The 25741-nt window shown below is 43.1% G+C and overlaps 2 protein-coding genes and 1 pseudogene across 3 annotated transcripts; 1 reads left to right on the top strand and 2 right to left on the bottom strand.

Annotated features, from left to right (window-relative positions):
* Positions 1-1591: 1591 nt before the first annotated feature.
* Positions 1592-5284, bottom strand: LOC308168914 (tripartite motif-containing protein 16-like; annotated as a pseudogene). Its single transcript has 6 exons — positions 4668-5284; positions 3975-4070; positions 2961-3194; positions 2706-2865; positions 2456-2515; positions 1592-2289 (listed from the first exon to the last, which is right to left on the bottom strand). The product of its transcript is annotated as a tripartite motif-containing protein 16-like (transcript).
* Positions 5285-12166: 6882 nt separating this feature from the next.
* Positions 12167-25657, bottom strand: LOC308168913 (actin-binding protein IPP-like; the record flags this gene model as incomplete). The annotated part of the gene is made up of 10 exons (XM_080543555.1): positions 12167-12310; positions 21611-21691; positions 22078-22298; positions 22558-22680; positions 22770-22907; positions 23165-23332; positions 24107-24262; positions 24400-24619; positions 24865-25076; positions 25402-25657. Coding segments are annotated over 10 exons (1719 nt in total), but the record flags the coding sequence as incomplete, so codon positions are not given.
* Positions 13144-17217, top strand: LOC308168489 (cilia- and flagella-associated protein 45-like; the record flags this gene model as incomplete). The annotated part of the gene is made up of 12 exons (XM_080543089.1): positions 13144-13164; positions 13562-13681; positions 14106-14249; positions 14427-14558; positions 14883-15053; positions 15236-15414; positions 15529-15658; positions 15832-15978; positions 16107-16220; positions 16462-16655; positions 16794-17018; positions 17142-17217. 12 exons carry the CDS (start codon positions 13144-13146, stop codon positions 17215-17217), a joined length of 1653 nt encoding a protein of 550 aa, XP_080399215.1.
* Positions 25658-25741: the final 84 nt, after the last annotated feature.

Here is a 25741-nt window from a genome sequence, read left to right as displayed (position 1 = left end):
ACACGTCACCTAGGGTACAACAATGTACACTCACATTCTACCAAACCCTTTAATCGTTACCAAACATTTTTAATTTGCACAGAAACACACATAGTAATAAATAGTTCAAAGACAGTACAGAGAATAACTGTAGCAAAACACATCTACAAAACCTGAGAGTAAGTGAAACTCTCCTGGTAGAAACATTACTATCTGATTGCCTATAATATCAACCAACTAGTGCTTGGTGTCTGGGTGAGCACTTTTAATCTGCATTGAATAATTAAAGTCTGGAGATTATTGTCTAATAATCCAATGTCGGTTAAAACAGTATTTGTTTTCTCCTAATAGCATGAGCAGTGTGATGGAGCCAATGAAATAGTTCCAAAAGTGCAAACGCTGCACACCCGGTGTACCAGGCAAGCTAAATGAAGTACAACTAAAGTAATTCAATGAAAATTATTTTGACCCAGAACTCTTTATGGAGACATTTTATGCTTGGATAGCATGACGGTTATATTACAGTCTAAATGTGTGAGGCAGCACTGCTTAAGTCTGGAGAGAAGCTCAGAACACATTTAGCAGTAGCCAGTAAAAAGTAGCCACAGTAAAGGGTTGGAGGAGAGATATTCAGACTGGTCTGGAGGAGGGTTAAGTGGACTAGCCATGCGTTCAGAACTGGCATGACATCCCAAAGTGGTTAAAGAGACTTCCTTGTGTAATGTAACAACAAATCCAAATCCTGACACATAAAAAATCAAGATACTTACAACAAATATCAACAACTGTGAAACACAAATACGTTAAGATAAAATCTCAACAAGCCATGTTCTTAACAAAGACTTGGGGAAGAATTGAGTGCAAAAACAGGTGTCGCACCTTTTTACTCTGTCTTAGTTGTTTGTTTTACAGCTCCAACAACGAAAAATGAACTGTACTGTAAAATTGTAATGAAAACATTTGACATTGATGAAATGAACAATTCCATAGCAAGAGCATACTGGAGTAAGTCAAGGTAAATCATAACTCATTCTTATTGGAACCTCTATTTAATGTCACACAATTCAGCACTGTCTCCATAGTAGTACAGACAGATTTAATACTTTGAAGTATTCTTTTTTGGCTACTTTACTTTCAAACAGCTTTCAAACATTTATAATGGCCCCTAATTCTAAAGTTTGCTAGCAAACCAACTGAGAAGTTTTAACTGCCTAGTGTGTTGATACATGTGTGTGTGTACAAGTGTGTCTTATCATTGCTAGCTGCAATTAACCAAATGAACAAAGGCAGAAGAAATATCAGAAATAATATTCACTACTTGACTCATGATTCATGTAATAAATCTCACACTATGAAGTCAAGTGTATTAAGAAAAATAACAAATAAAAAGAAGATGGGGAAGATAAATCTCTAATAATTAGGACGAGGAGGTAAAGTTTCACCAAAGATAAGGATCCCCTGACTGATGAGAATATCATCAAATTGGCGCAAATAACCTTGTTCTAGATTTACAATAACCTTGTTCTAGATTTACAATAACCTTGTTCTAGATTTACAAAAAACCTTGTTCTAGATTTACAATAACCTTGTTCTAGATTTACAATAACCTTGTTCTAGATTTACAATAACCTTGTTCTAGATTTACACAGTTCACAATCTGAGAGCTAGTCGTGTGAGAATCATAGATGAGAGAAATAAATCTCTCAGGACAAAATGACAGAATGTATTTGATTTGTACAGAATAGTAGGACAATATAAAGCAAGACTGCATGGGGATCCCCTAGAAAAGTTAACACAGCTCAGCCTCATTCCCATAGCCACAAAGCACAAACCCAGGATAGAGGGCCTGAGTGAATGTGGTCTGGACTCTGTGGAGAAGGGTCATTGTGTCAGAGACATTGTAGAATGACAGAATACCTGCCCTGTGATCCAGGTACACTCCAACTCTGGAGCACAGAGACCCTGAGACTTTCGTCTTAACACCATTGTGTCTTAACCAATATTCACCATTGGAGTACCCTAAACACCAGGATCTTTCATTGTATCCAAAAGGAGTCTCATTATTGTATCCTGTTTTGCTGATATCTTTATATGATACTGCTATATAGACTGACTGTCCAGTCCACTCAACCTCCCAATAACAGTGTCCAGACAGACCGTCTTGGCAGAGCACCTGACACAAGCCAGTGAATCTCTCCGGATGGTCTGGATATGGCTGGACTTCACGTGTAAAAGTCACTTTTCTATTCTTCTTAGACAGACGCAGCAATTTGTTTGCTGTGTCTGGGTCTAGTGTCAGCTGGTGCCAATCTGGGAGAAGAGCAGACCAAATCAGAAACAAAAAAGGTCACAGTCAGATCTACCCTGTCTTTGATTAAGCACTTCTTCTCTTATAGCTCTTTAATTCAAATCACAGGGGTTGTGGCGAGTATCAATGCAGAAATACGGTAAGCTTCCTCAGGATAAAGAAACTCACATTGTAAGAACCAAGTTCTGGTCTTGGGCTCTGGTGGCAATAAAACACCCACTGCATGGACTGCAAAAAACAAAAACACATTGACAGAAGAGAGAAGTATGAGCCAGGGGTAGCTGTCTTATTCCCAGAGGGCCTGTGTGGGTGCAGGCTCTTGTTCGAACCAAGCAGTAACTTAACTGACCTGACAAATCAACTAATCATACTTTTCAATAATATGTGTAAAGTGTATCGTATAACGTGACAATGTTACCTGTTGCGGAGATCTCGGGTAATTCACCCTTAAGGATGTCCTCCAGTTTCACTCTCAGCTTAGACACAGCCACACTCAACTCTCCAAAGTGCTGCAGTGGACTGATAAGAATGCTGGGAAGGTCTGGAGACACACTGGGACTGGAGAGAGATTGATAACTCTGAAGAGAGATAGGGAGAGAGAGAGAGAGAGAGAGAGAGATTTAGAAAAATATTGAAGGAATTATGTTTTATTATAATGGGTCAGTGTAGTTACCTGGAGGAAATGGATGTGATCCTCTGTGTCTAAAAGCTGCTCCTGCTCAGCATGTCTCCTTCTCAGCTCAGCGATCTCCTGCTCCAATTGTTCCAGAAGTCCTTCAGCCTGACTCACTGCTGCCTCCTGCTGGGCTCTGATCAGCTCCTTTATCTCAGAGTGCCTTCTCTCAATAGAGCGGATCAGCTCAGTAAAGATCCTCTCACTGTCCTCCACTGCTGTGTCTGCAAAGTGCTATTAGGACACACAAACACACACACGCACACGCACAGCTCCAAGTTAGGGCTCCAGCATGTAGTTTTGCATGTTGGCCACATTGAAAATATGAAAACGTGCATATTATGCTATGTTTTCTTCTAATAGTACCAAACGTGCATATTATGCTATGTTTTCTTCTAATAGTACCAAACGTGCATATTATGCTATGTTTTCTTCTAATAGTACCAAACGTATCCAAACACATGTAACAGGCACATAAAGGCCCATGTCCTACCCGACACCACATGTTGGATTAATACAGCACTCTTCGCTGAACACTCTTCATCCAGTAATGGCTAATTAGCACTACTAAATCAGGTGTAGTGCTGAGGCACAAACATGTACATTTCAAGCCTGCAAACTGTGACACTTTAAATAACGTGAAACAATACTATTGTGCAATATGACAACCCTAGTCGTCTATCTGTACAGTATAGTACAGTGGACTGTGTACATAGCCTTTATTTATGTAAACCAGCTCCTTCCCTTCTTGTGATTTTTTTTTTCCCCTTTCCTAACACCAGGGGAGCCATCCCTCCTAAATTTCGTTGTTTGGTACCTGTACTGTAGCAATGACAATAAAGTCCATTCATTCATTCACTACTACAAAGCTACAAATCTACATACTGTACTGGAACTTTAAGCAATCTGCTCCTTCTCTTCCCAGTGGCCACTCCCACTGTCTGAATGGACGTGAGCAGTGAAGTCACTGGAGGAGCACAGTGAAATGGTATATCTCCTTTGGTAAATACTCACTTTGAAAGACTCCACAGCCTGTTGGAGCTCCTTCAGTTCCTTGTCTTTCTCTTGGACTCTCTGCTGGATGTCCTGCTGACTTATTCCAAGATACGTCTGTAGACAAACACACTTTACAATTACCTGGTGTGGGTGACCTTTTTGATAATTTACAGTAAATCTCATATAAACATTTCTACAGTATATTCAAAATGTGCTAATAAATTGTTAATTGTTTCTATGACTTCAGCTTTTAAGAAACAATCCACCATCTATATCTATATTGTTATGCAAATACTGGTTTCATAAATTCACAACTGTCATGTGCTGAAAAGGAACAACATATATCTATCCTTTTTATTGATGGAATATTGGTTTTGCATGGATGGAATATTAACTTTGCAATGCTTTTAAGGAATGTCATTATTGGGGAATCAAATGAGAGCCTGCAGAGGAAATTGTTCATGGTCCTACTGCTTGTGAAAACCGTTTAGCAGGATATTGTTTGGGGAAGTCTCACAGTAAAATCCTGCAAACTATCATTAGTGCTGCTATAAGAGCAACATTTCAAGTCTCCATAAACATAAACCCATTTGACTTTAGACTAAGTGGTGAAATACATCGGTTATAAACACCGATTTGTTCTCAAATTGAGGTTTATGCAGACTTCAGTTCCACAATTATTAGAGTCACAAATATAGCTCTGATTCTTACCTGTTTCTCAGTCCATTCTGCAGCAGTTGAGACTGTATCATGGCCTTTATGCTCAGTCTTGGAACACAGATGACAGATACATTGCTGATCAGTACGGCAGAAAACATCCAGCAGTTTGTTATGACGAGGGCAGATCTTCTCCTGCAGTTGTGCGGAGGCCTTCAACAGCGTGTGCTTTTTAAAGGCAGGAGATTTGTAGTGAGGCTGGAGGTGAGTCTCACAGAAAGAGGCCAGACACACCAGACAGGACATGAGAGCTTTCTGTTTTCTTTCAGTGCAGAAATCACAGGCCATCTTCAGGTCCAGCATAGCTCAGAGGAAGGGCTGGGGCTGGAACAGAGGCAGAGGAAATAGTGTGGTGTTGTGTCTCCTTCAGTTTCTCCACCACTTCAGCCAGCATGTTATTTTTCCTAAGTAAGAGCAGGCCTTGGTGTGAAGGTCTGCCTGCACTGGGGGCAGCTGTAGACGCCCTCCAGACCATCACGATCCCAGCAGGCCTGAATACAGCTGGTACAGTAACTGTGTCCACAGGGGATAGTGACGGGCTCCTTCAGCAGATCCTGACAGATGGGACACCAGAACTGGTCCTGGTCCAGAAGAACTCCCTGCTGAGCCATTTTACTGTACTGTTTACTTCACTTGGGAGAGAACACAGAGACAGAGAGAACAGTTTAGATTTCTCTGAAGGGGTGAATCATTTCCTGTTTTTTTTCTGATACACTGGGTGTTGTTAAAGGTAAAGGTCTACAGGTGGTGAAAGGTCTAAATGTAGCCGGTGTAGGCTGACACACTGGATTGAGATGGACAACTTCTTGCCGGACAGTAGAGGGGTTTATTCTGTTGCATACACACACCTGTTGCACACAGAAATAGAATGAGCATTCACAGCATACACTGGCTCTCACGACACACCTCTCCTCATCATGGCTCATTGCCGTCTCCAGAGAATTATAATTATCCCAAACAATAAAACAAAAATGACTATTGTAAAATAGTTACAGTACAATAAGATGTGGTCACACAGTAGTTACAGTACAATAAGCTGTGGTCACACAGTAGTTACAATACAGAATCTACCCCTCTCCCCCCAGCGGCAATATTTCACAAGCAAGAAAATGAACATGTGACTAAAATCAGAAACATCACATAGGCTACATACAAATAAAAAGGAATTAAACATACAATGACCAAGAGCACACATACCTGTTGCACACAGAAATAGAATGAGCATTCACAGCATACACCGGCTCTCACGACACACCTTCAAGAAGGAATGAACAGCAGTGATTGTGTGAGAGACCACTCGTGCGCACATGGCTAACTGGCTAGCTTAAGCTGAACTAGCACATTGTTGTAAAGTTCAACAAAAAAAACATCCTCGCTGTGAAATGCACATTATAATACTAACCAAAAGCATAGATAACTTGTACAACAGGCATGTAACTTTGTCCTATGTTTATACCCTGTTTTAACCGAGTTTGAACATGCTAGCTCACGGGAGCTCTGTCAATGCTCACCTCTCCTCATCATGGCTCATTGCCGTCTGAAGAGAATTACCGCGAAGCATAACGGAACAGGAAATGAAAGTAAAGGTGTCAAAGGTCACAACTTAATCAATTAAAAGCTCCCAAAATAAATAATACACAGAAACGATACATACATGAATACCAACAATAAAATATTAGCAAAAAGGATTCTTGGAGAAATATAAATTAAATAAACACATCGGTTACATCAAGAGTAGCCTTTGTACCGTAGATTATTTGTATGCGTGCGTATTCCAACGTGCTATTCCTCCTGCCATCTAACCACACATCCAACCAATCAACCAAAATAAGACCTCATTATCTGAAAGAAAATATCGAAAACACCAAGACCAAAACCTTGCGCCACGTGGACAGTTTCTTCACCATGGCAGAGGGCCTCACAAACAAGCATCCTGCCTCTCATTGACTTTGAGACGAATTCTAATTCTGAATCACCCTGCAGCATCTATCTATCGAAACATCGTTAAACCCTCTCCACCTCCAAAATAAGACTTTGCAAGCCCACAAAGTTTCTTCTGGAACTTTTTTTCCCCGAGTTGATTAACATCAACCAACTGCTTGGTGCCTGTGCAAAAGCACTTTCAAACTGTATTGAATACATTAGATCTCATGAATGTTGGTTAAAATACTGTAGTATTTGCAGTGTGATGATGCTATTGGGAGAATAAATTAAGAACAACTAAAGTCATTCAAATAAATAAATTTGGACCCAGAACTCGTTATGAACAGTGAACTTTTTCATCCACATATTCTATGCTTGGATGGCATAACAATAACAATAATTGACGGTTATTTTACCTTCAACAGATTCAGACGGAATGGTCCTGGTCAGTTTCGTTTTCTCTGAATAGAGGGAGGGACTTCCTGTTTCTGTTTGTAGCAAAATACAGCTCTGGAAAAAATAGACCAAGACCACTGCAAAATTATAAGTATCTCTGGTTTTACTATTTATAGGTATGTGTTTGAGTAAAATGATTTTTTTTTCTTCTATACTATAAACTACAACATTGCTGTCATTTAGAGCATTTATTTGCAGAAAATGACAACTGGTCAAAATGCCATAAACTATGCAGTGTTAAACAACACAACAATGTTTTGTGTAGGAAGAGTTCAGAAATCAATATTTGGTAGAATAACCCTGATTTTCAATCACAGCTTTCATGCGTCTTGGCTCTCCACCACTCACATTGCTGTTGAGTGACTTAATGCCACTCCTGGCACAAAGATTCAAGCAGCTCGGCTTAGTTTGATGGCTTGTGACCAAGAAGCACTTTTTCTTCCAGAACAATGTTGTACGTGCCTTGATTTATGTGTCCTTCACAGAGACAAATCTGCCAGATTCCAGCCTTGCTGAAGCACCCTCAGATCATCACCGATCCTCCACCAAATTTCGTAGTGGGTGCGAGAGACACTGTGGCTTGTAGGCCTCTCATCTGAGTCATCAGAGAAGATGACCTTACTCCAGTCCTCTATAGTCCAATCCTTATGGTCTTTTGCAAACCTCAGCCTGGCTCTTCTTTGCTTCCATCATTGATGAGGGGCTTTTTTCTAGCTTCATCCCTTCCCTTAGGTGCCTGTTTCCAACCATCCTCGCCGTGCACTTCACCCCAGCTGACGTTTGTCATTCTTCATAGGTCACTTGATGTCATCCTCCGGTTGTTGAGTGACATTCTAATGAGTTGGCGGTCATCCCTGTCAGTGGAGAGTCGTTTTCACCCTCTGCCGGTCTGTAGCTTTGTCGTCCCCAATGTCTGCTGCTGCTTGACCTTGTTCTTATGAACCGCCGTCTTTGACATTTTATGGATGGAAGCAACCTGACACTCACTGTATTTTCCTCACTCCAAACTTTCATTTTCAACTCTTCTGCCATGGTCAATCGTTATTTTTGATTCCAATTCTGATTCCAATTCCAATTACTACTAGCACTGTTTTTGCCATCCAGCTGATCCTATTGCAAGAGGATGGTGATGACCACAGCAGGGGTTTTATACTTGTCCTTGTTAAATACGATTTGGTTCAGGTGATCACCTGATCAGTACCTCACTCGGAGTGTTACAATTTCTTTAGCTGTATAGTTTTATTGAGTTAATACCATTGTCTGGTCTAAATTTCATGTGAATAGCTGCAATGGAAATATGTTGAATTAAAAAATGGTTGCTGTGTTGAATACTTCTTTGTTCTTTCCCTCACTGTATGTCTTATAGATTGCATTGTACATTTCCTTCACTTTGTCCTCCATGGTTAAGTCATGTAAGGCCTCTACATCTACAGTATGCTGTCTAGTTAGTTTAGTGGCTAACTTTCTACCCTCTTTACCCACAAGAAATGGTGAATACTACCCACTACACATTTCAAAATAATATAACATATGTTATTTATTTATTATTGATAGAAAACAGAGTCAGTGTATACGTTTGAAATACGATAGCTAATAGCAGTTTATTAAATGCTTTGAAAGAGAGAATGGCTTTGAGAGTTAGTAATCGGGGTGCAAGGCGGTGGAAGGTTGCTAGGGAGAAATGTGGGGTGAGGGTGGCAGCAGGGTTTCCCCCACATGCAACAGCATAAACTATGTCTGAAGTGGGATTCGAACCCACGCCTCCAGAGGAGACTGCGACCTGAACGCAGCGCCTTAGACCGCTCGGCCATCCAGACTTCGACATGGCGGTTAATAATCGTCTGAAAGATAATAATAATAAAAAAGACGTGATTAAAATTGCGTGGTGGAAAACCATACTCCCATAGTCTGAGTAGGGAAGTGGCCAATATCTCAATATAGAATATCTCAAGTAGAATGAGGTGTGCCTGGGTTGGAATTCAACAGACACTGGAATAGAATAGCTGCCATACATCAGAATCAGAATCAGAATCGCTTTTATTACATCTCACTGTACAAGTACACAAGAGTAACATTCTTTGGCTTTGGTTCGTCAACATTGGTATTGCAGCATTCAGAATCAAAAAACACAATACAAATAAGTAACCCTACATTGATAAAGTAATAATACATCTCATACATGGAGAGATGCTGATTTAAGAAACATTTGGAGTGGTCTCAACATTTAAAAAAAAAAATTCGAGAGCTTTGTGGCCTTAAAGATGGTGTGTAGTATGACTTATTTATTTGTGTGTGTGTGTGTGTGAGAGAGAGAGAAAGAGAGAGAGAGAGAGAAATTCTCAATAGATTTTAAAACGTTACATTCCACTGGGTTCTTATTTAATTTAATCCATATTTACCAGAAGTGTGAAACCACACCACATGCCAATCCTTAATGGTTACAGTTTGTGTGGTGTATTTGATTAAAGTGTTATTTTAAGCTAATTTCCTTTGGAGCTTTCAACATTTATAACCATAAAGTGTGACTGGAAACCTCCTGGTTTTGTGTCTATGCATAGCTGATTTGTGTGTGTGTGTGTGTGTGTGTGTGTGTGTGTGTGTGTGTGTGTGTGTGTGTGTGTGTAAGTAAGTAAGTAAGTAAGTAAGTAAGTAACCAGAATCCCTAAGCTTTTGCTCACAGGTGTGGAGAGGTAAGTCCTCTCCCTGCTATCCAATGAGGTCTAATTTTGGGGACAACAAACCAAATTCTTATCCTTTTGTGCCACTGGTGGCAGAATCTATAGAAGTGTACAGGCAACAACTTCTAGACCTCTCCAGTTGTAAAAGAAACAAATGACTACAGTATTTGACAATTTCCTAGAAAGTTGCACTTAGTTGTCATCACAATATGAATATAACAAAAGCAAAGAGCAAAAAAAAGGCTTCATGAAAGGAATGTAATTGACTTTATTGTCTAATGAGTGACCAGGCTTTGACATAAAAAGTAACACAGCAAGTCTACAGAGGAGGCCACCATAGCATGTTCATAGCACACGTCACCTAGGGTACAACAATGTACACTCACATTCTACCAAACCCTTTAATCGTTACCAAACATTTTTCATTTGCACAGAAACACACATAGTAATAAATAGTTCAAAGACAGTACAGAGAATAACTGTAGCAAAACACATATCTACAAAACCTGAGAGTACGGTAAGTGAAACTCTCCTGGTAGAAACATTACTATCTGATTGCCTATAATATCAACCAACTAGTGCTTGGTGTCTGGGCGAGCACTTTTAATCTGCATTGAATAATTAAAGTCTGGAGATTATTGTCTAATAATCCAATGTCGGTTAAAACAAAATTTGTTTTCTCCTAAAAGCATGAGCAGTGTGATGGAGCCAATGAAATAGTTCCAAAAGTGCAAACGCTGCACACCCGGTGTACCAGGCAAGCTAAATGAAGTACAACTAAAGTAATTCAATGAAAATTATTTTGACCCAGAAATCTTTATGGAGACATTTTATGCTTGGATAGCATGACGGTTATATTACAGTCTAAATGTGTGAGGCAGCACTGCTTAAGTCTGGAGAGAAGCTCAGAACACATTTTAGCAGTAGCCAGTAAAAAGTAGCCACAGTAAAGGGTTGGAGGAGAGATATTCAGACTGGTCTGGAGGAGGGTTAAGTGGACTAGCCATGCGTTCAGAACTGGCATGACATCCCAAAGTGGTTAAAGAGACTTATTTGTGTAATGTAACAACAAATCCAAATCCTGACACATAAAAAATCAAGATACTTACAACAAATATCAACAACTGTGGAACACAAATACGTTAAGATAAAATCTCAACAAGCCATGTTCTTAACAAAGACTTGGGGAAGAATTGAGTGCAAAAACAGGTGTCGCACCTTTTTACTCTTAGTCTTAGTTGTTTGTTTTACAGCTCCAACAACGAAAAATGAACTGTACTGTAAAATTGTAATGAAAACATTTGACATTGATGAAATGAACAATTCCATAGCAAGAGCATACTGGAGTAAGTCAAGGTAAATCATAACTCATTCTTATTGGAACCTCTATTTAATGTCACACAATTCAGCACTGTCTCCATAGTAGTACAGACAGATTTAATACTTTGAAGTATTCTTTTTTGGCTACTTTACTTTCAAACAGCTTTCAAACATTTATAATGGCCCCTAATTCTAAAGTTTGCTAGCAAACCAACTGAGAAGTTTTAACTGCCTAGTGTGTTGATACATGTGTGTGTGTACAAGTGTGTCTTATCATTGCTAGCTGCAATTAACCAAATGAACAAAGGCAGAAGAAATATCAGAAATAATATTCACTACTTGACTCATGATTCATGTAATAAATCTCACACTATGAAGTCAAGTGTATTAAGAAAAATAACAAATAAAAAGAAGATGGGGAAGATAAATCTCTAATAATTAGGACGAGGAAGTAAAGTTTCACCAAAGATAAGGATCCCCTGACTGATGATAATATCATCAAATTGGCGCAAATAACCTTGTTCTAGATTTACAATAACCTTGTTCTAGATTTACAATAACCTTGTTCTAGATTTACAAAAAACCTTGTTCTAGATTTACAATAACCTTGTTCTAGATTTACAATAACCTTGTTCTAGATTTACAATAACCTTGTTCTAGATTTACACAGTTCACAATCTGAGAGCTAGTCGTGTGAGAATCATAGATGAGAGAAATAAATCTCTCAGGACAAAATGACAGAATGTATTTGATTTGTACAGAATAGTAGGACAATATAAAGCAAGACTGCATGGGGATCCCCTAGAAAAGTAAACACAGCTCAGCCTCATTCCCATAGCCACAAAGCACAAACCCAGGATAGAGGGCCTGAGTGAATGTGGTCTGGACTCTGTGGAGAAGGGTCATTGTGTCAGAGACATTGTAGAATGACAGAATACCTGCCCTGTGATCCAGGTACACTCCAACTCTGGAGCACAGAGACCCTGAGACTTTCGTCTTAACACCATTGTGTCTTAACCAATATTCACCATTGGAGTACCCTAAACACCAGGATCTTTCATTGTATCCAAAACCAGTCTCATTATTGGCTCTGGATGGAAACAGTGGACCTGTCTCTCAGAGGACGGCCACCCCTCCATCACAGCGGCTGGTGATCATGTTGCCGATCTCAGTCCAGGTGTCCAGGTGGGGGTCATAGATCTCCACTGAGTCCAAAGACACGGGTAGTGAAAAGTCTCCGCCGGTGGCCCGCCCCCCAACAGGTACCAGGTGCCTTTCATGGCAGCATCATTTTTTGGTATTTAGCAGACACCTTATTCCAAAGCGACTTACAATCAATACATTTGACTAAGCAAATGAATCATCAATCCACCAGTGACCAGTCGTAGCAGGAAGAATAATCCAGCTCAGGTTGTTGTTTTTTATTTATATATCTGGAGAAACAGAGAAACAGTACAACGGGGTCAATAGAAGTTTTTAGGGGACACAGTAGAGGGGAAAAGCGGGTGTCTTCAGGAGACGCAGTTCTGGGGTGCAGTAGATGTCTCAGGAGGAGCAGTCTCAGGGTATGACTTCTCAGGGTATGATTCTCTGAAAGATGCATGCCTTGTATAATTGTAACGGCGAAGATTGTATCGTTTTTCAACAACTACCGTTTCAGTGCAGATGAGGCATAGCCTACAGGTTTTGCTTTACTAAATGTTGGCCAGATGAATGCGTACTTGTCAGTCCATTCCTCATTAAAACTGCGGTTTTCCACGTGAATTTTACGCTTCAGGTTGTCTGAGAGTGACATTTTGCATGATTGATAACTGAAAATGATTACAATGTGTAATAACAAAGTGAAGCCAAAATATCTTGATCGCCCCCTGGTGGCTGGCTGCAGTATAGGTGTCAGGAGTCTGTTAACACTGATAATAAGCCATTAATAACATACATTTGGAAAGAAAGTTAAAATATTAAACAATAATATGCTAATTATGCCTAAATAAAATAAATAAATATAAGTCCGGCCCCCTACAGTTATACATGCCATCTGTAGGCTAGTAGTAATATGTCCATAATATTTGTTTTTTGTTTTGTTTTTGTTCTAGATGGCGTGCCGCGGTAGCAGCGTGAGACACGGTTGAGACGCGCGCCTGACGCTGCTGGGGTTGACGCGTGCGTGCAGCGCAGTAGTTTCCATGGAGACGCAACAACAACAAAACACCTTCGTGCAAACGTCCCACAGCCTACAATGATACAGGCGAAGGAACTGGTACCTGCTTCATACACCGGACTGCTGTTTCATAATACTATCTCGTATTATAATAATGGTGTTCTGTTGATCTTCTGTTCAATGTTTTAATTATTATGTCATGTTGGTTGGCGAGAGAGAACAATTTGAAAGACCATGGTAGCTAACGTTTTGAATCGTGGGACACACTTCTCTGACATTCGTTGCATCATTAGTAGCTAAGTGGAGGTTTGTACATGACTCATGTCCTGTCTCATGTCCTGTCTCGCCTCCAGACACGGAGTGCCTCTGGCTCTTCATCTAAACGAGGCTTGGGCAGCTCCCATCCACGCCGCTATCGCACCCATGCCCTCACCTCCCATGTGGATGAAAGTCTCTTTGGAACCCCAAAACAGGTGAGCCACAGGTCAGGTGGGTCATGGGAGGTTAATAGCAGAGTATGAATGAATGAATGAATGAATGGACTTTATTGTCATTGCTACAGTACAGGTACCAAACAACGAAATTTAGGAGGGGTGGCTCCCCTGGTGTTAGGAAAGGAAAAAAAAAAAAAAACTTTTAGAAAAAGAATAAAATCACAAGAAGGTAAGGAGCTGGTTTACATAAATAAAGGCTATGTACACAATCCACTGTACTATACTGCACAGATAGTCAACTAGGGTTGTCATATTGCACAATAGTATTTTTTCACGTTATTTAAAGTGTCACAGTTTGCAGGCTTGAAATGTACATGTTTGTGCCTCAGCACTACACCTCAAAGTAGGTGAGTATCAGAGAGATATGGTGGAAATTTATGTTGGATTTTTTTTCCCACCCAAGCTGTCAACCTGTGATGTGAAAGACTCTGAGAGAAGGGGCTGCTCATTACCCAGGGTCCAGCCCTGCTCTGCTACAAGTCAGAAGGCTCAGAAACCAGAGACAGTTCGCATTATTACCATGGACCTCATCCGTGACCTGAAGCAAGTATCCAGTTACTAACATGCACTGCAATTATCTGATGAACATTAAGAAAAGCCTATCCTAAAGTATTTGACTTGGCAAAAGCAGCATTGTAGCAGTAAACATGTACAACGACTTTACCAGTGGTCAAATACAAATTCGGAACAAATTTACTGTCATTTTGCCAGGATCTCAAGTAAGGATCCACCTGGTCTGTCCATAATCTTCCGGCCGACTGAGTTTAAGCGTATTGCATTAGCATCTCAAGTTCCAACCAAGGAAGAGAGGGACGCCATGTTGGGAGCCCAGAAGAAGGAAAGGGAAGACGCCATGGTGAGGAATGTTGCTCTGTGAGGGTGTGTGTGTGTGTGTGTGTGTGTGTGTGTGTTTGTGTGTGTGTGTGTGTGTGTGTGTGTGTGTTTGTGTTTGTATCTGTGTATATGTGTGTGTGTGTGTGTATCTGTGTATGTTTGTGTGTTCTGTTGCTCTTCTGCGAGCAACCCTTCATACATGACACTGTATGACGAACTATGTCATATATCTGCTTCAACACCTACAACACAGATCTATGATCAGCTCAGCTTACCACAGTCCTGTCCTTAACAATTAGGTGTAGGCCTAAACTGACCTAAGTTTACTATGGTTAACTCTGGCTAGGATGCTGCTGAGGAGAGGAAGGCTAATATCCGTCAGGCCGACCTGTCGCGTCAGAAGAACCAGGGTCTGAGTGAGCTGGAGGCCGAGGCCAAGGACAAGGCTCAGTACCTGTTGGAGAGAGCCAACGCCATGAGGATGGAGCAGGAGGATGAAGTCAAGAAACTCAATGAGGTAGGAAATTAACTGGTCACTCTTTCACTTGTGTGGTTCATACCTCCTTTATAATATATATATTTTAAATTACTTAACTAACACATTCCTGCAGTATCTTACCTACTCACTGACCATACTCTCCCACCTCTGTGTAAGCGTGTGTGTCCTATTGTCCATGTGGGTACCTTTCTGGTCCTCAGCTGATCCTAGGTGCCCAATGCCACGCAGTGCGTGATGCTCAGATACTGGAGAAGCAGCAGATCCTGACTGAGCTGCAAGAGGAGGAGACGCATCTGGATGCCATGATGGAGCTGGACCGCAGGAGAGCCCTGGAGGCCCAGGACCAGATCGTCGAGCAACGCAAACATCAGAGGATCCAGTGAGGCCTCGTTATGACACACACACACACAGACGCGCACACACACACACCAGACGTCAGTCTGTCTCTACCATACAACACCTCAACTCTTTCCTCTGTTTTGTGAGTGTCCAGGGGAAAGCAGCTGATTGTGAATCAGATGCAGGAGCGTCTGGAGGACCGGATGCTGCAGGATGAGGTGAAGGAGCAGGAGGGGCAGCAGATGCTGGAGAACCTAGAGAGGATGCAGGTGGAGGAGCTGGAGGTATTTTAGTGCAGCACAGCAATTCTATAATCATTCTGGAACAAACTAGTTGAAAACTCAGAGTGGTGTGTATGGACGTAGGCTGCGTGTGGTATATGCACTGTATGTCTGTGTGTGTGTGTGTGTGTGTGTGTGTGTGGCTGACTGATCAATCTGTGGTTGTGTGGGTACAGGCTTTGGAGAGGAAGAAGGAGGAGCAGCGGAGGCTGCAACTGGAGATCCTCCGCATCAATGAGGACAGCTTGCTGGCCAAGGAACACAAGAAGGAAGAGGAGAGACTGGCTAACCTCAGAGCCATGGAGTACACCCGCAAGAAAATGGTGAGAATACAGTACAAAATGTGTGTACTGTGTGGATCAGTGCAGTACCCCCCCCCCCTCCAACACACACAAACCAATAGATTAGTCTTTGAGGTGGACAAAGACTCATTTCTGTATGACCTCTACAGGAGCGAGAGGCTGAGTATGAGGCTGAACAGAGACGCATCAAGAGAGAGAAGGAGAAGGAGGTGGCCAGACTGAGAGCCCTGCAGGAGAGAGACAGAGACTTCAAAGCTGAGCAGGTTAGCATCAAGTTCACTTATTTATCCCCTTAACACACACAACCATAACAGCCATCCTGAACTCATTTTCAGCTCAAGACATTTTGCTTGCCCAGTTGCACCAAACCCTTTGTTCTATTAGCCAACACCTATTTCTTTTGTTGTGGCGACCAGGCAAACAAGTTGCTATTCTAGTATGATACCTAATTGGCTGTAGAGGACATGGAGACATTAACAGGGAGTGTTTCTATGTGACTGTCAGGATGAGCTTCGAGCCCGGAGGAACCAGGAGGCTGCAGAGAGGGAGTGGAGGAGAAAAGAGAAAGAGCAGCTCAAAAAGAAAGTAGAGGAGGAGGAGAGATTGAAGGCAGCGCGCTTGGAGCAGGTCACCCACAAAGAGCACCTCCTTTCCATTGAGGCCGGGCGAGAGAGGGCTGAATTTGAGAGGGTGTTGAGGTATGTCCGCAATGTCACACTTTCTTCGGAAGACAAACACTGCCTTTTGAGCTCGTAAGTAAATATTACACACAGTACTAACTATAGTTGTAACTATAGTTCCAAACAGTCTCTTTGCCCTGCTTCCTCTTCCACCAGAGCCCAGCAGGTGTCCATCTCTAAGGAGAAGGACAAGGAGGACAATCACAGGCAGAAGGTCCTTCGCCATGCGGACGGGATACGTCAGCAGGTGAGGGAGCGTGAGCTACAGGCCGTCACACAGCGCAGGGAGGTCTTCAAAGAGGGAGACCGTCTGGACGAAGAGGCCCGCCAGCGTCGCATACGCCTGGATGAGATCAAGGAGAAGAAGCTGAAGGAACTCAAGTTAGTGAATTGCAATAGAAAATACAGAGCATTTACATTAAGCTTTCTACAGTGTGTAAACTACAGTAAGAGGCCATTTTCGATACGCCGAATCAATTCATGTTTACTCGTTTTTTCTTTCAGGGCTGCTGGACTTCCAGAAAAATACTGCAATGAAGTGGAGAGGAAGGTACATGCCTTACCTACTCTGGAACACTAGCATTATTAATGCAAATCCTAAACTTAAAAAAACAGGTGGGAAAAGTCCTAGATCCTACTTTTTGAAAAGAGAAACTGTCACTCTTTTTAACATTGACTAAAGCTACTAACAGTTGACTAAACAGAAAATCAATTGCACAGGCTGGAAACTAGTATAGCATAATCATTAGATCATTTCTGAATAAAGATGTCTGTATACATTGCACATTATGATTTGATTGATTGATTGAAAACTTTATTAGAAGATTTGCAGAAGTAGGTACATGAAAGTACATATTACATACAAGGTCAACTAACAGGATAAAAACCCAAGAAAGCCACTGGCTTATTTCAATTGGGGTCCTTGATTCTCAATTCATCGTTACATGTAAGACAGACAAAAAAGCTAGTACTATCTACAAGATAATACAGACAAATAACTATTACTATCTACAAGATAAACACACATCCATCATGGGAAGAACAATACAACAAAACATAAGGTATGTACAGCGGGTAGGACAGGTGGGGACATACACCACAGGTGGGGGCGGGGGACAAAACACAAAGTATGTACAGTGGGTAGTTCGGGTCTTTTAATCTGATTTTTGATTTAGAGGGTCCAGTTACGGATTGCAGCCTCCTGTAAATGTTTTTTGAGAGTGGTTTTGAAGGTGGGCAGTGTTTTGCACTCCTTTAAGATTATAGGAAGGGCGTTCCACATTTTTACTGCATAGTTTGCAAACGAGTTTAACCCCTTGTTTGTGGTGCAACGCGGTTGAACGTGGTTCGTGGAGCTTCCTCTGGTGTTGTATGTGTGGACGTTGTTCACTTTTTGGAAGTATGTTGACAGGTACTTGGGTGTCTTTGTGGTGTAGCGTATCTTGAAGACCAGGCCCAGTGCAAGCTGCTGCACTCTGTCAACTACTCGTAGCCAATCAAGGCTCAAAAAATGAGCAGCGGTTAGATGTGTCCTAGGGTTGAGGCCTAGCAGAAGCCTAACCAGTTTATTTTGGGCTGTCTGGAGTCTTGTTTTATGGGCCTTTGTGGTTCTATAGTACCATGATGTTACGGCATAGTCGAAGTGACATTGAATGAGAGCTCCTGTTAGGGTCCTCAGTGTGTTTTTACTGACAAGTGAGGATATCCTGTACAAGAATCTAGTTCTATGGTTCACTTTTTTGATTACTTTTGCTGCCATTTTATCTCCGGAAAGATTTGCCTCTAAGATGGAGCCCAGGTATGTAATATCCTCTTTTCTTGTGATATTAATGTTACCCACTTTTATTTTAAAATTTTCAGCCTTTCTGAGTTTAGATGGGGATCCGTATAGGATGGTTTCAGTTTTACCTAGGTGTATTGATAGTTTATTGTCAGCTAGCCAGATGCAGATTCTACTCAGTTCAGTGCTTAGCGCTTTTTCCACCTGCAATATGTCCCTGTCAGAGACCAGCAGAGCCGAGTCATCCGCGAACAGGAACAAATTGCAATCACATGCTGATGACATGTCATTCACATATATTAGGAACAGTAAAGGTCCCAAAATGCTTCCTTGTGGAACGCCGCAGGTCACTGGGAGGGGGGGGGACAGTGTTCCGTTCACACTAACCACCTGTTCCCTCCCCTCTAAGTAGGATTGCATCCAGCTCACCGATGTTCTATCGAACCCAATTGCTTTCAGTTTATCTAACAATATGTGGTGATCTACTGTGTCGAAGGCCTTCTGGAGGTCCAGCATGACCATGCCGCAGTACTTGCCCGAGTCCACCTCATGGTTGATGTGGTCGTTCAAATAGAGAAGGCATGTGTCAGTGGAATGGGATGTTCTGAATCCTGATTGAAATTCATACATCAGCTTTTTTTCGGTAAGGTACCTATCGACCTGTTCATAAACTATTTTTTCCATAAGTTTCGAGATGGAATTAAGAATAGAAACAGGTCGGTAGTTGCCTGGGTCTAATTTGCTTCCTTTTTTATACAGTGGGGTTACCCTTGCTATTTTAAAGTCAAGGGGGACGTGTCCCTGTTTGATGGAGAGGTTTATTATGTGGGTGATGATTGGGGTAATGGAGGCAGCTGAGTCTTTTAGAAATCTGGCTGGAATATTGTCATGGCCCGTGGCCTTTTCTGAGTGTAGAGCGCCTAGCTTTTTAAACACCTCATCGTTTGACACCATGGAGAGTTTAAAATCATCATTGCGTACACCCAGTTTATTGTAGAACTCACGGATGTGCTCTACACCATAACGCCCTGAGTGGGGTGGTAGATTGTTAACTAATTTAGTGGCTATGGTTGTAAAGAAAGTGTTTAAGCACTTAGCCACATCCAGCTTGTCTGTAAGGAGAGAATCACCAGATTTGATGCTGATGTTTGTAGACCTGGTTTTGAGTTTTTGACTGCAACCTAGTTGGCTATTAAGTAGCTTCCAAAGGTCACGTGGTTTGTTTAAGTTTTCTTCGATTTTGTTATCGAGGTATTCTTTCTTAGCAGATTTGGTCATGGTAATTACCTGATTGCATAGTTTGTTGCATTGTTTTTTAATTTTCTCAAAGTGGGTTTTGTGATCTTCGTTTAAGTGTTTCACTAATTTTGATTTGCATTTTTGAACTTCAGAGCATTTTAGGTCTCTGACTTTCATAGCATTTAGAATGTCCGAATTCATCCATGGTTCCGATCGGGTTTTAACCCTGGTGGTTCTCATGGGGGCTATACTGTCAATAATATTTAGGAATTTGGTTTTGAAACCTAGCCATGCCTCTTCAACCAACATCTTTAACCAGTCCCTGTCCCAGGCCACCGTCCCACCCTGCCTGAAAACCTCAACTATCATCCCAGTCCCGAAGAAAAGCACGGTGAGCTGCCTAAACGACTACCGCCCGGTGGCACTCACACCAATCATCATGAAGTGCTTCGAGAAACTAGTCCGGGCCCACATACTCACACGCCTCCCGCCCAACCTGGATCCATACCAGTTCGCCTACAGAGCCCACAGGTCCACAGAGGACGCCATAGCGACGACTCTCCACGCCACTCTATCCCACCTGGAGAGGGGAAACAGCTACGCGAGACTGCTCTTCGTGGACTTCAGCTCCGCCTTTAACACCATCCTTCCAGACAGGCTAGTGACCAAACTACTAGACCTGGGTCTATCACACTCTATATGTGCGTGGATCAAGGACTTCCTGACCAACCGCCCCCAGAGGGTGCGGGTGGGCCCCCACACCTCCACAGCCCTCAGCCTCAGCACTGGGTCACCCCAGGGCTGCGTGCTAAGCCCCATCCTCTACAACCTCTACACCCACGACTTCACCCCCATCCACCCCAGCAACTACATCGTAAAGTTTGCAGACGACACCACCGTGGTGGGATGTATCTCGGGGGGGGACGAGGCGGCGTACAGGGATGAGGTAGAGCAATTGAGCAAGCTGTGCAAGGTAAACAACCTGCTGCTAAACAAGTCAAAGACCCAGGAACTCATCGTAGACTACAGGAGGAAAAAGTCCGAGATCCTGCCCCTGCTCATCGACGGAGAGAGCGTAGAGATGGTCTCAAACCTCCGTTTCCTGGGACACATCATACGGGATGACCTGGCCTGGAAGGACAACACTAAAGGCACCATCAAGAGGGCACAACAGCGGCTATACACCCTGAGATGCCTCAAGAAACAACACAGCAAGCAGGAGATGCTGGTGGCCTTCTACCACGGCGCAGTGGAGAGCATCCTCACCTTCGGCATCTCCAACTGGTACCACAGCTGCACGGCAGCGGAGAGAAACGATCTACAGAGAGTCGTGAGAACAGCACAGGGGATCACCGGCGCCACCCTCCCCTCTCTGGAGGAGCTGTACGAAACACGCTGTCTCAGGAGGGCCTCCAAGATCTCCAAGGACCCGACCCACCCTGGGCACGAACACTTTGTCAAGCTGCCCTCGAACAGGAGGTACAGGACCCCGGCCGCTAGGACAAACAGACTGAAGGACAGCTTCTACCACAGGGCCGTCAAGGCCCTGAACACAGAAAAGGCCTAAGTTCTGGGCCCAGGACAAGTCCGGACGGATTGTAATGGCAGCTAGTGCTGAGGCACAAACATGTACATTTTCAAGCCTGCAAACTGTGACACTTTAAAAAAATGTGAAAAAAAATACTTTCTTGTGCAATATGACAACCCTAGTTGACTATCTGTGCAGTATAGTACAGTGGATTGTGTACATAGCCTCTATTGATGTAAACCAGCTCCTTATCTTCTTGTGATTTTATGCATCTATGCTTTTTCCAAAATGTGTTTCTTTTTCCTTTCTTAAACACCAGGGGAGCCTCCCCTCCTAAATTTCGTTGTTTGGTACCTGTACTGTAACAATGACAAATAAAGTCTATCTATCTATCTATCTATCTATCTATCTATCTATCTATCTAACAGCGTAGAGCGGACCATTTACGGCTGATACGGACACCCCCGCCCGCGCCACCGCCATAGGTGCCACCTCCACCCACTTCTCCTGTGGAAGGAAAGACACATTATGGTTAAAAGACACACAGTCACAGTCTTTGTACTAGTCAATAATACATGCTCATCTATTGCGATTCATAGAAAAAAAACATCTTTGACATAAATATCTCAGCTCTCTAACCTTTTAGTCTATCTTTTAGTCAATTGGGTAGACTCTGCGGCTTTATCTAAGTATACAGGCACCACCCTCCCCTCTATAGGCGACCATCATTTAGCATGGGCCAAGTCAGTTAACATGTATTTTGTGAAGTATCCCCTTCATGTTATTGTTCAGTCAAAGGTCAATGTCCAATACACTAACTAATTGTACTAATTGTGAAGCCTTCTGTGTGACAGCAGAGACAGACACCAGACAAGAGACAGACAGGCTCCAACCTCCTCAGGACAGTACTTCTCCACCGTCTTCAGGCAGCCCAGCGCCTCGTTCCAGCCTCCCACGGCGTAGATGCAGTTGTTGAGGCAGGCCACGCCCACGTGTTCCCGTCGTGTAACCATGGCAGGCAGGGCGCTCCAGCGGTGGGAGATGGGGTCGTACATCTCGGCCGAGCGCAGCTGCATCCTCTCGTGATCTCGTCCCCCGATCACGTAGATGAACCCTGCAGAGCGATCAAAGGCCACACAGATCTAGTTGGTTCAGAGGACCTTCCTAACAATAACATTACAATAACATTACGAGTGTTCATTAAGATCAAAGGGTAAATATGGTGTGAATATGGTATTACATTTTGCTTGTACATGTACTATATATATACATTTCTTCTTATTCTTCTTATTTTATTTGTTTTTAATTATCACTGAATAAGCATGCTAGTCTCTAAATCATAGGTTCCTTAGTGATCTCTGGGAGAGCCTAACCCTGTAACTCGCAGCAGCCAAAATAGCATCGTGGAACTGCCATGTTTCCGATGATCTCCCACTTGTTCTCTGCCGGGTCGTAGCGCTCCATCGTTTCCCCAATCTCCGATCCGATCCAACCACCTGCAAGAGCACAGTAGTGAGGTCACATGATACTCTATTCACATCTACTTCCATGTACTGCATGTCCCAAGTGACAGGCTGGTGTTTACCTAGTGCGTAGAGCGCCCCGTGACAGGGGCAGACGCCAACTCCACAGCGTGGGAAATTCAAAGAGGCTACTGCCTCCCACTGCTTGGTCACTGGGTCATATCTCTCTGTGCAGTCGAATATCATGGAGTCCTTCTTGCCTGGGAAATAGCAAATGGAAAGCACAATTATATTATGTCAAATGGAAATTCCACTGTGAAATATCGACATGTCAAACATGTATGCATACAGTATGACTGTGATTGCATTATGGCACTTGTACATCGTTTTTGTTTTTACTCATGAACTTGAGGGACCACCATCTGTTGATTTCCACACTGTATAACGAAGTTGTTCTACTTCTACCTCTCACAGACAGACAGACAGACAGACAGACAGACTGAGTGCACTGTCTCACCTCCAACCACGTAGACCATGCCCTCCAGCACGGCCACACCCAGCCCACTGCGGGCCTGGTGCAGGGAGGACACAGTGGTCCAGTATTGACTGAAGGAGTCAAAGCGCTCCACACAGCTGAGGGCTCTGCTGTCACTCCAATGGACGCCCTGCAGCCGAGTGTAGCCTCCTGAGAGGGCGAAACCAGACGTGACGTGACGTGAGAGTGTTTTTACTACGCAAACGTAGGGAGATGAGGGCTGTATTGAAACTTGATAATCAAATGATTTTACAGGAACAACAAAGAGGTCTCCCCGCCACCTTTTTGGGTAAACAGCTGAGGGATGGGGCTGGAGAAATGTAACACATCTCAAATTAATAGACTGAGTATGGTATGCTTGGGCTCAAGAATTAATGGCTACAAATGTTAATTTTATTTTTTTATTTAACCTTTATTTAACCAGGCAAACATGTAAGAACAAATTCTTAGTTGCAAATGCAGCCTGACCAAAAAGCAGTGGCTCTTTGGGGGGGGGGGGTGGGAAGCTAGAAATAAAACAAGGTTAAGTAATACAATAAACAATAAAACAATAAAACAATAAAACAATGGCAAATACAGATGCATTAAAATACTAACAGTCAGAGAGAGGAGAGAGAGACGGAGGAGGTAGGGGTGAGGAAGAGCGGAGTGAGGGAGGGATAGCGGGGGTAGTGGAGCAGGGGTACTGGAGCAGGGGTACTTAAAATGAGGCAGTGATGGGTTATGGGATGGGTGAGAGACGGTGATCAACAGGTGCATTGATCGACTATGGTTCGCTGCAGGATTTGTTTGAAAGCAGTGAGTGAGGTGAGGGCGGTGAGTTTGAGGGTGTTTTGTAATGTTAACAAATCATTAATTTAAATGTCCAAAAATGTATATACCAATCCCAGACTGCCCCTTTTAAAGTTTACCACAGAGGCTTACCTATGGCATAAAGATATTTCCTGGCTTTTCTTCTGGGCCTCATCCTAGCAGGCTGTAACAGACTGTACATCTTATTCTCCTTGGGAGACTTGGTCACCTCTGTGTATTCCCTCAGCAGAGTCTGCAGTGCCACCCGCAGGCTGAAGTCAGAAATGCCTGCAAGGAGAAATTAAATGACTAGTCAGTCAGTTTAATGCATGGAATCATCCAGTGCTGTCAAGTCGTGAGTCGTCAAGGTGAGCTCCAGGCTTCTCTGTGTACTGCCTCTGAACTGTACTGTGGGTCTCAACTACCTTCGATGTACTTGAAGAGTCTCTGTGGGGAGAGCAGAGGGAAGCGTACAGGATCCAGCACCTCCACCACATGCTTCTTCCTCTTGGCCACGTCCTGCTGCAGCCAGTCCATGGCTGCCGTGAACACCTGGTACTCGTCCTCAATCCTCAGCTCCTCGCTGCGCAACAGCTTCACCAGTTGGTCCTTCGACAGGCCCCAGAACTCATCAGACACACACACCTAGACAGACAGAGTTTCTTTGAGTTTCTTCTTTGAGTTTTTATGTGTTGGCGTGAACGTTTTTTTTTACTGATTTAAAGATGGGATATTCGTTTCTGTCATAGCTACATACAAAGTAGATTAAAATGAGTGGTAAGGAGAGAGATCCTGCCTTGGAGAAGTCATTTAGGAACTTAAATATACAAATTATAGAAAAGGAAGATAAAGGGAAAGAGAGGGATGAGGAAGGAAAGAGAATGTTGCACCTGCAGGAAGTGGACATGGATGTAGTTCTCAGTGAACTCCAGCATGTCCAGACAGGCGATCTGCTCCAGGAACTGGTAGACACCAACGCAGTTAGATGGGTCCATGTGGCCCTTGAGGAACTCTCCACAGATGGACACCACCTCACTCAGCTGCAGCATGTCTGCTGCCACCATCAGCTCCTGCATGTTCTCCACTGTCACGTTGATCATACCTGGGGGGGGTGGGGGGGGCAAGCAGCTCAGACTTCATTCAGAGAGATGCACACAAACAAAGAAGCTATCCTACCATCAATCAAAATAAGCATCACCTAGGCTATATAACATGGTGGTGCAATTCATGTGTATTAGCTTTCTGAACATTGTCTGTTGACTGAGAATAATAGCTAAAGAAAGGACCTTAAATACATAAACACACTAGTGTAATGAATGAACTAATGTCCTATGCATGAATGATACAAACAATATATCTTTCTCTTTCGACTTCTAATCGTTGTGTAGATACTGTCTGTGTATGGAGAGCATGTATCCTGTGAGGACCTGTGTAGACAAACTCCAGCAGGACCTCGAAGACTTCGGCCTCCACTCCCAGGATCTGGACCTCCTCCTTGTCAGCCTCACTCATCCCCCCGGAGAAGAGGGCAGAGAAGTAGGGGCTGCTGGCAGCCAGGACCAACCTGTGCACACTGAAGACCCGTCCACCCACCCTCAGCCTCACGTCACAGAAATCTGTGCGGAGCCTCATCTTGTTCATTTGGGCCAGTATGAGTCGAGCATAGCGGTCAGAGTCCCCACAGCAGCAGCGGTGTCACCATGGCTGCTACTCCAAGAGATGGAGGTAGAGGCAGGTGGGGAACGAGGTGGACCCATTAAGGACATG

Source organism: Nansenia antarctica (assembly GCF_963989245.1).
Source record: "Nansenia antarctica genome assembly, chromosome: 12".
NCBI classification, from domain to species: Eukaryota; Metazoa; Chordata; class Actinopteri; order Argentiniformes; family Microstomatidae; genus Nansenia; species Nansenia antarctica.
Note: the sequence above shows the minus strand (reverse complement) of the source record. Positions and strands in the feature narration are given on the sequence as shown.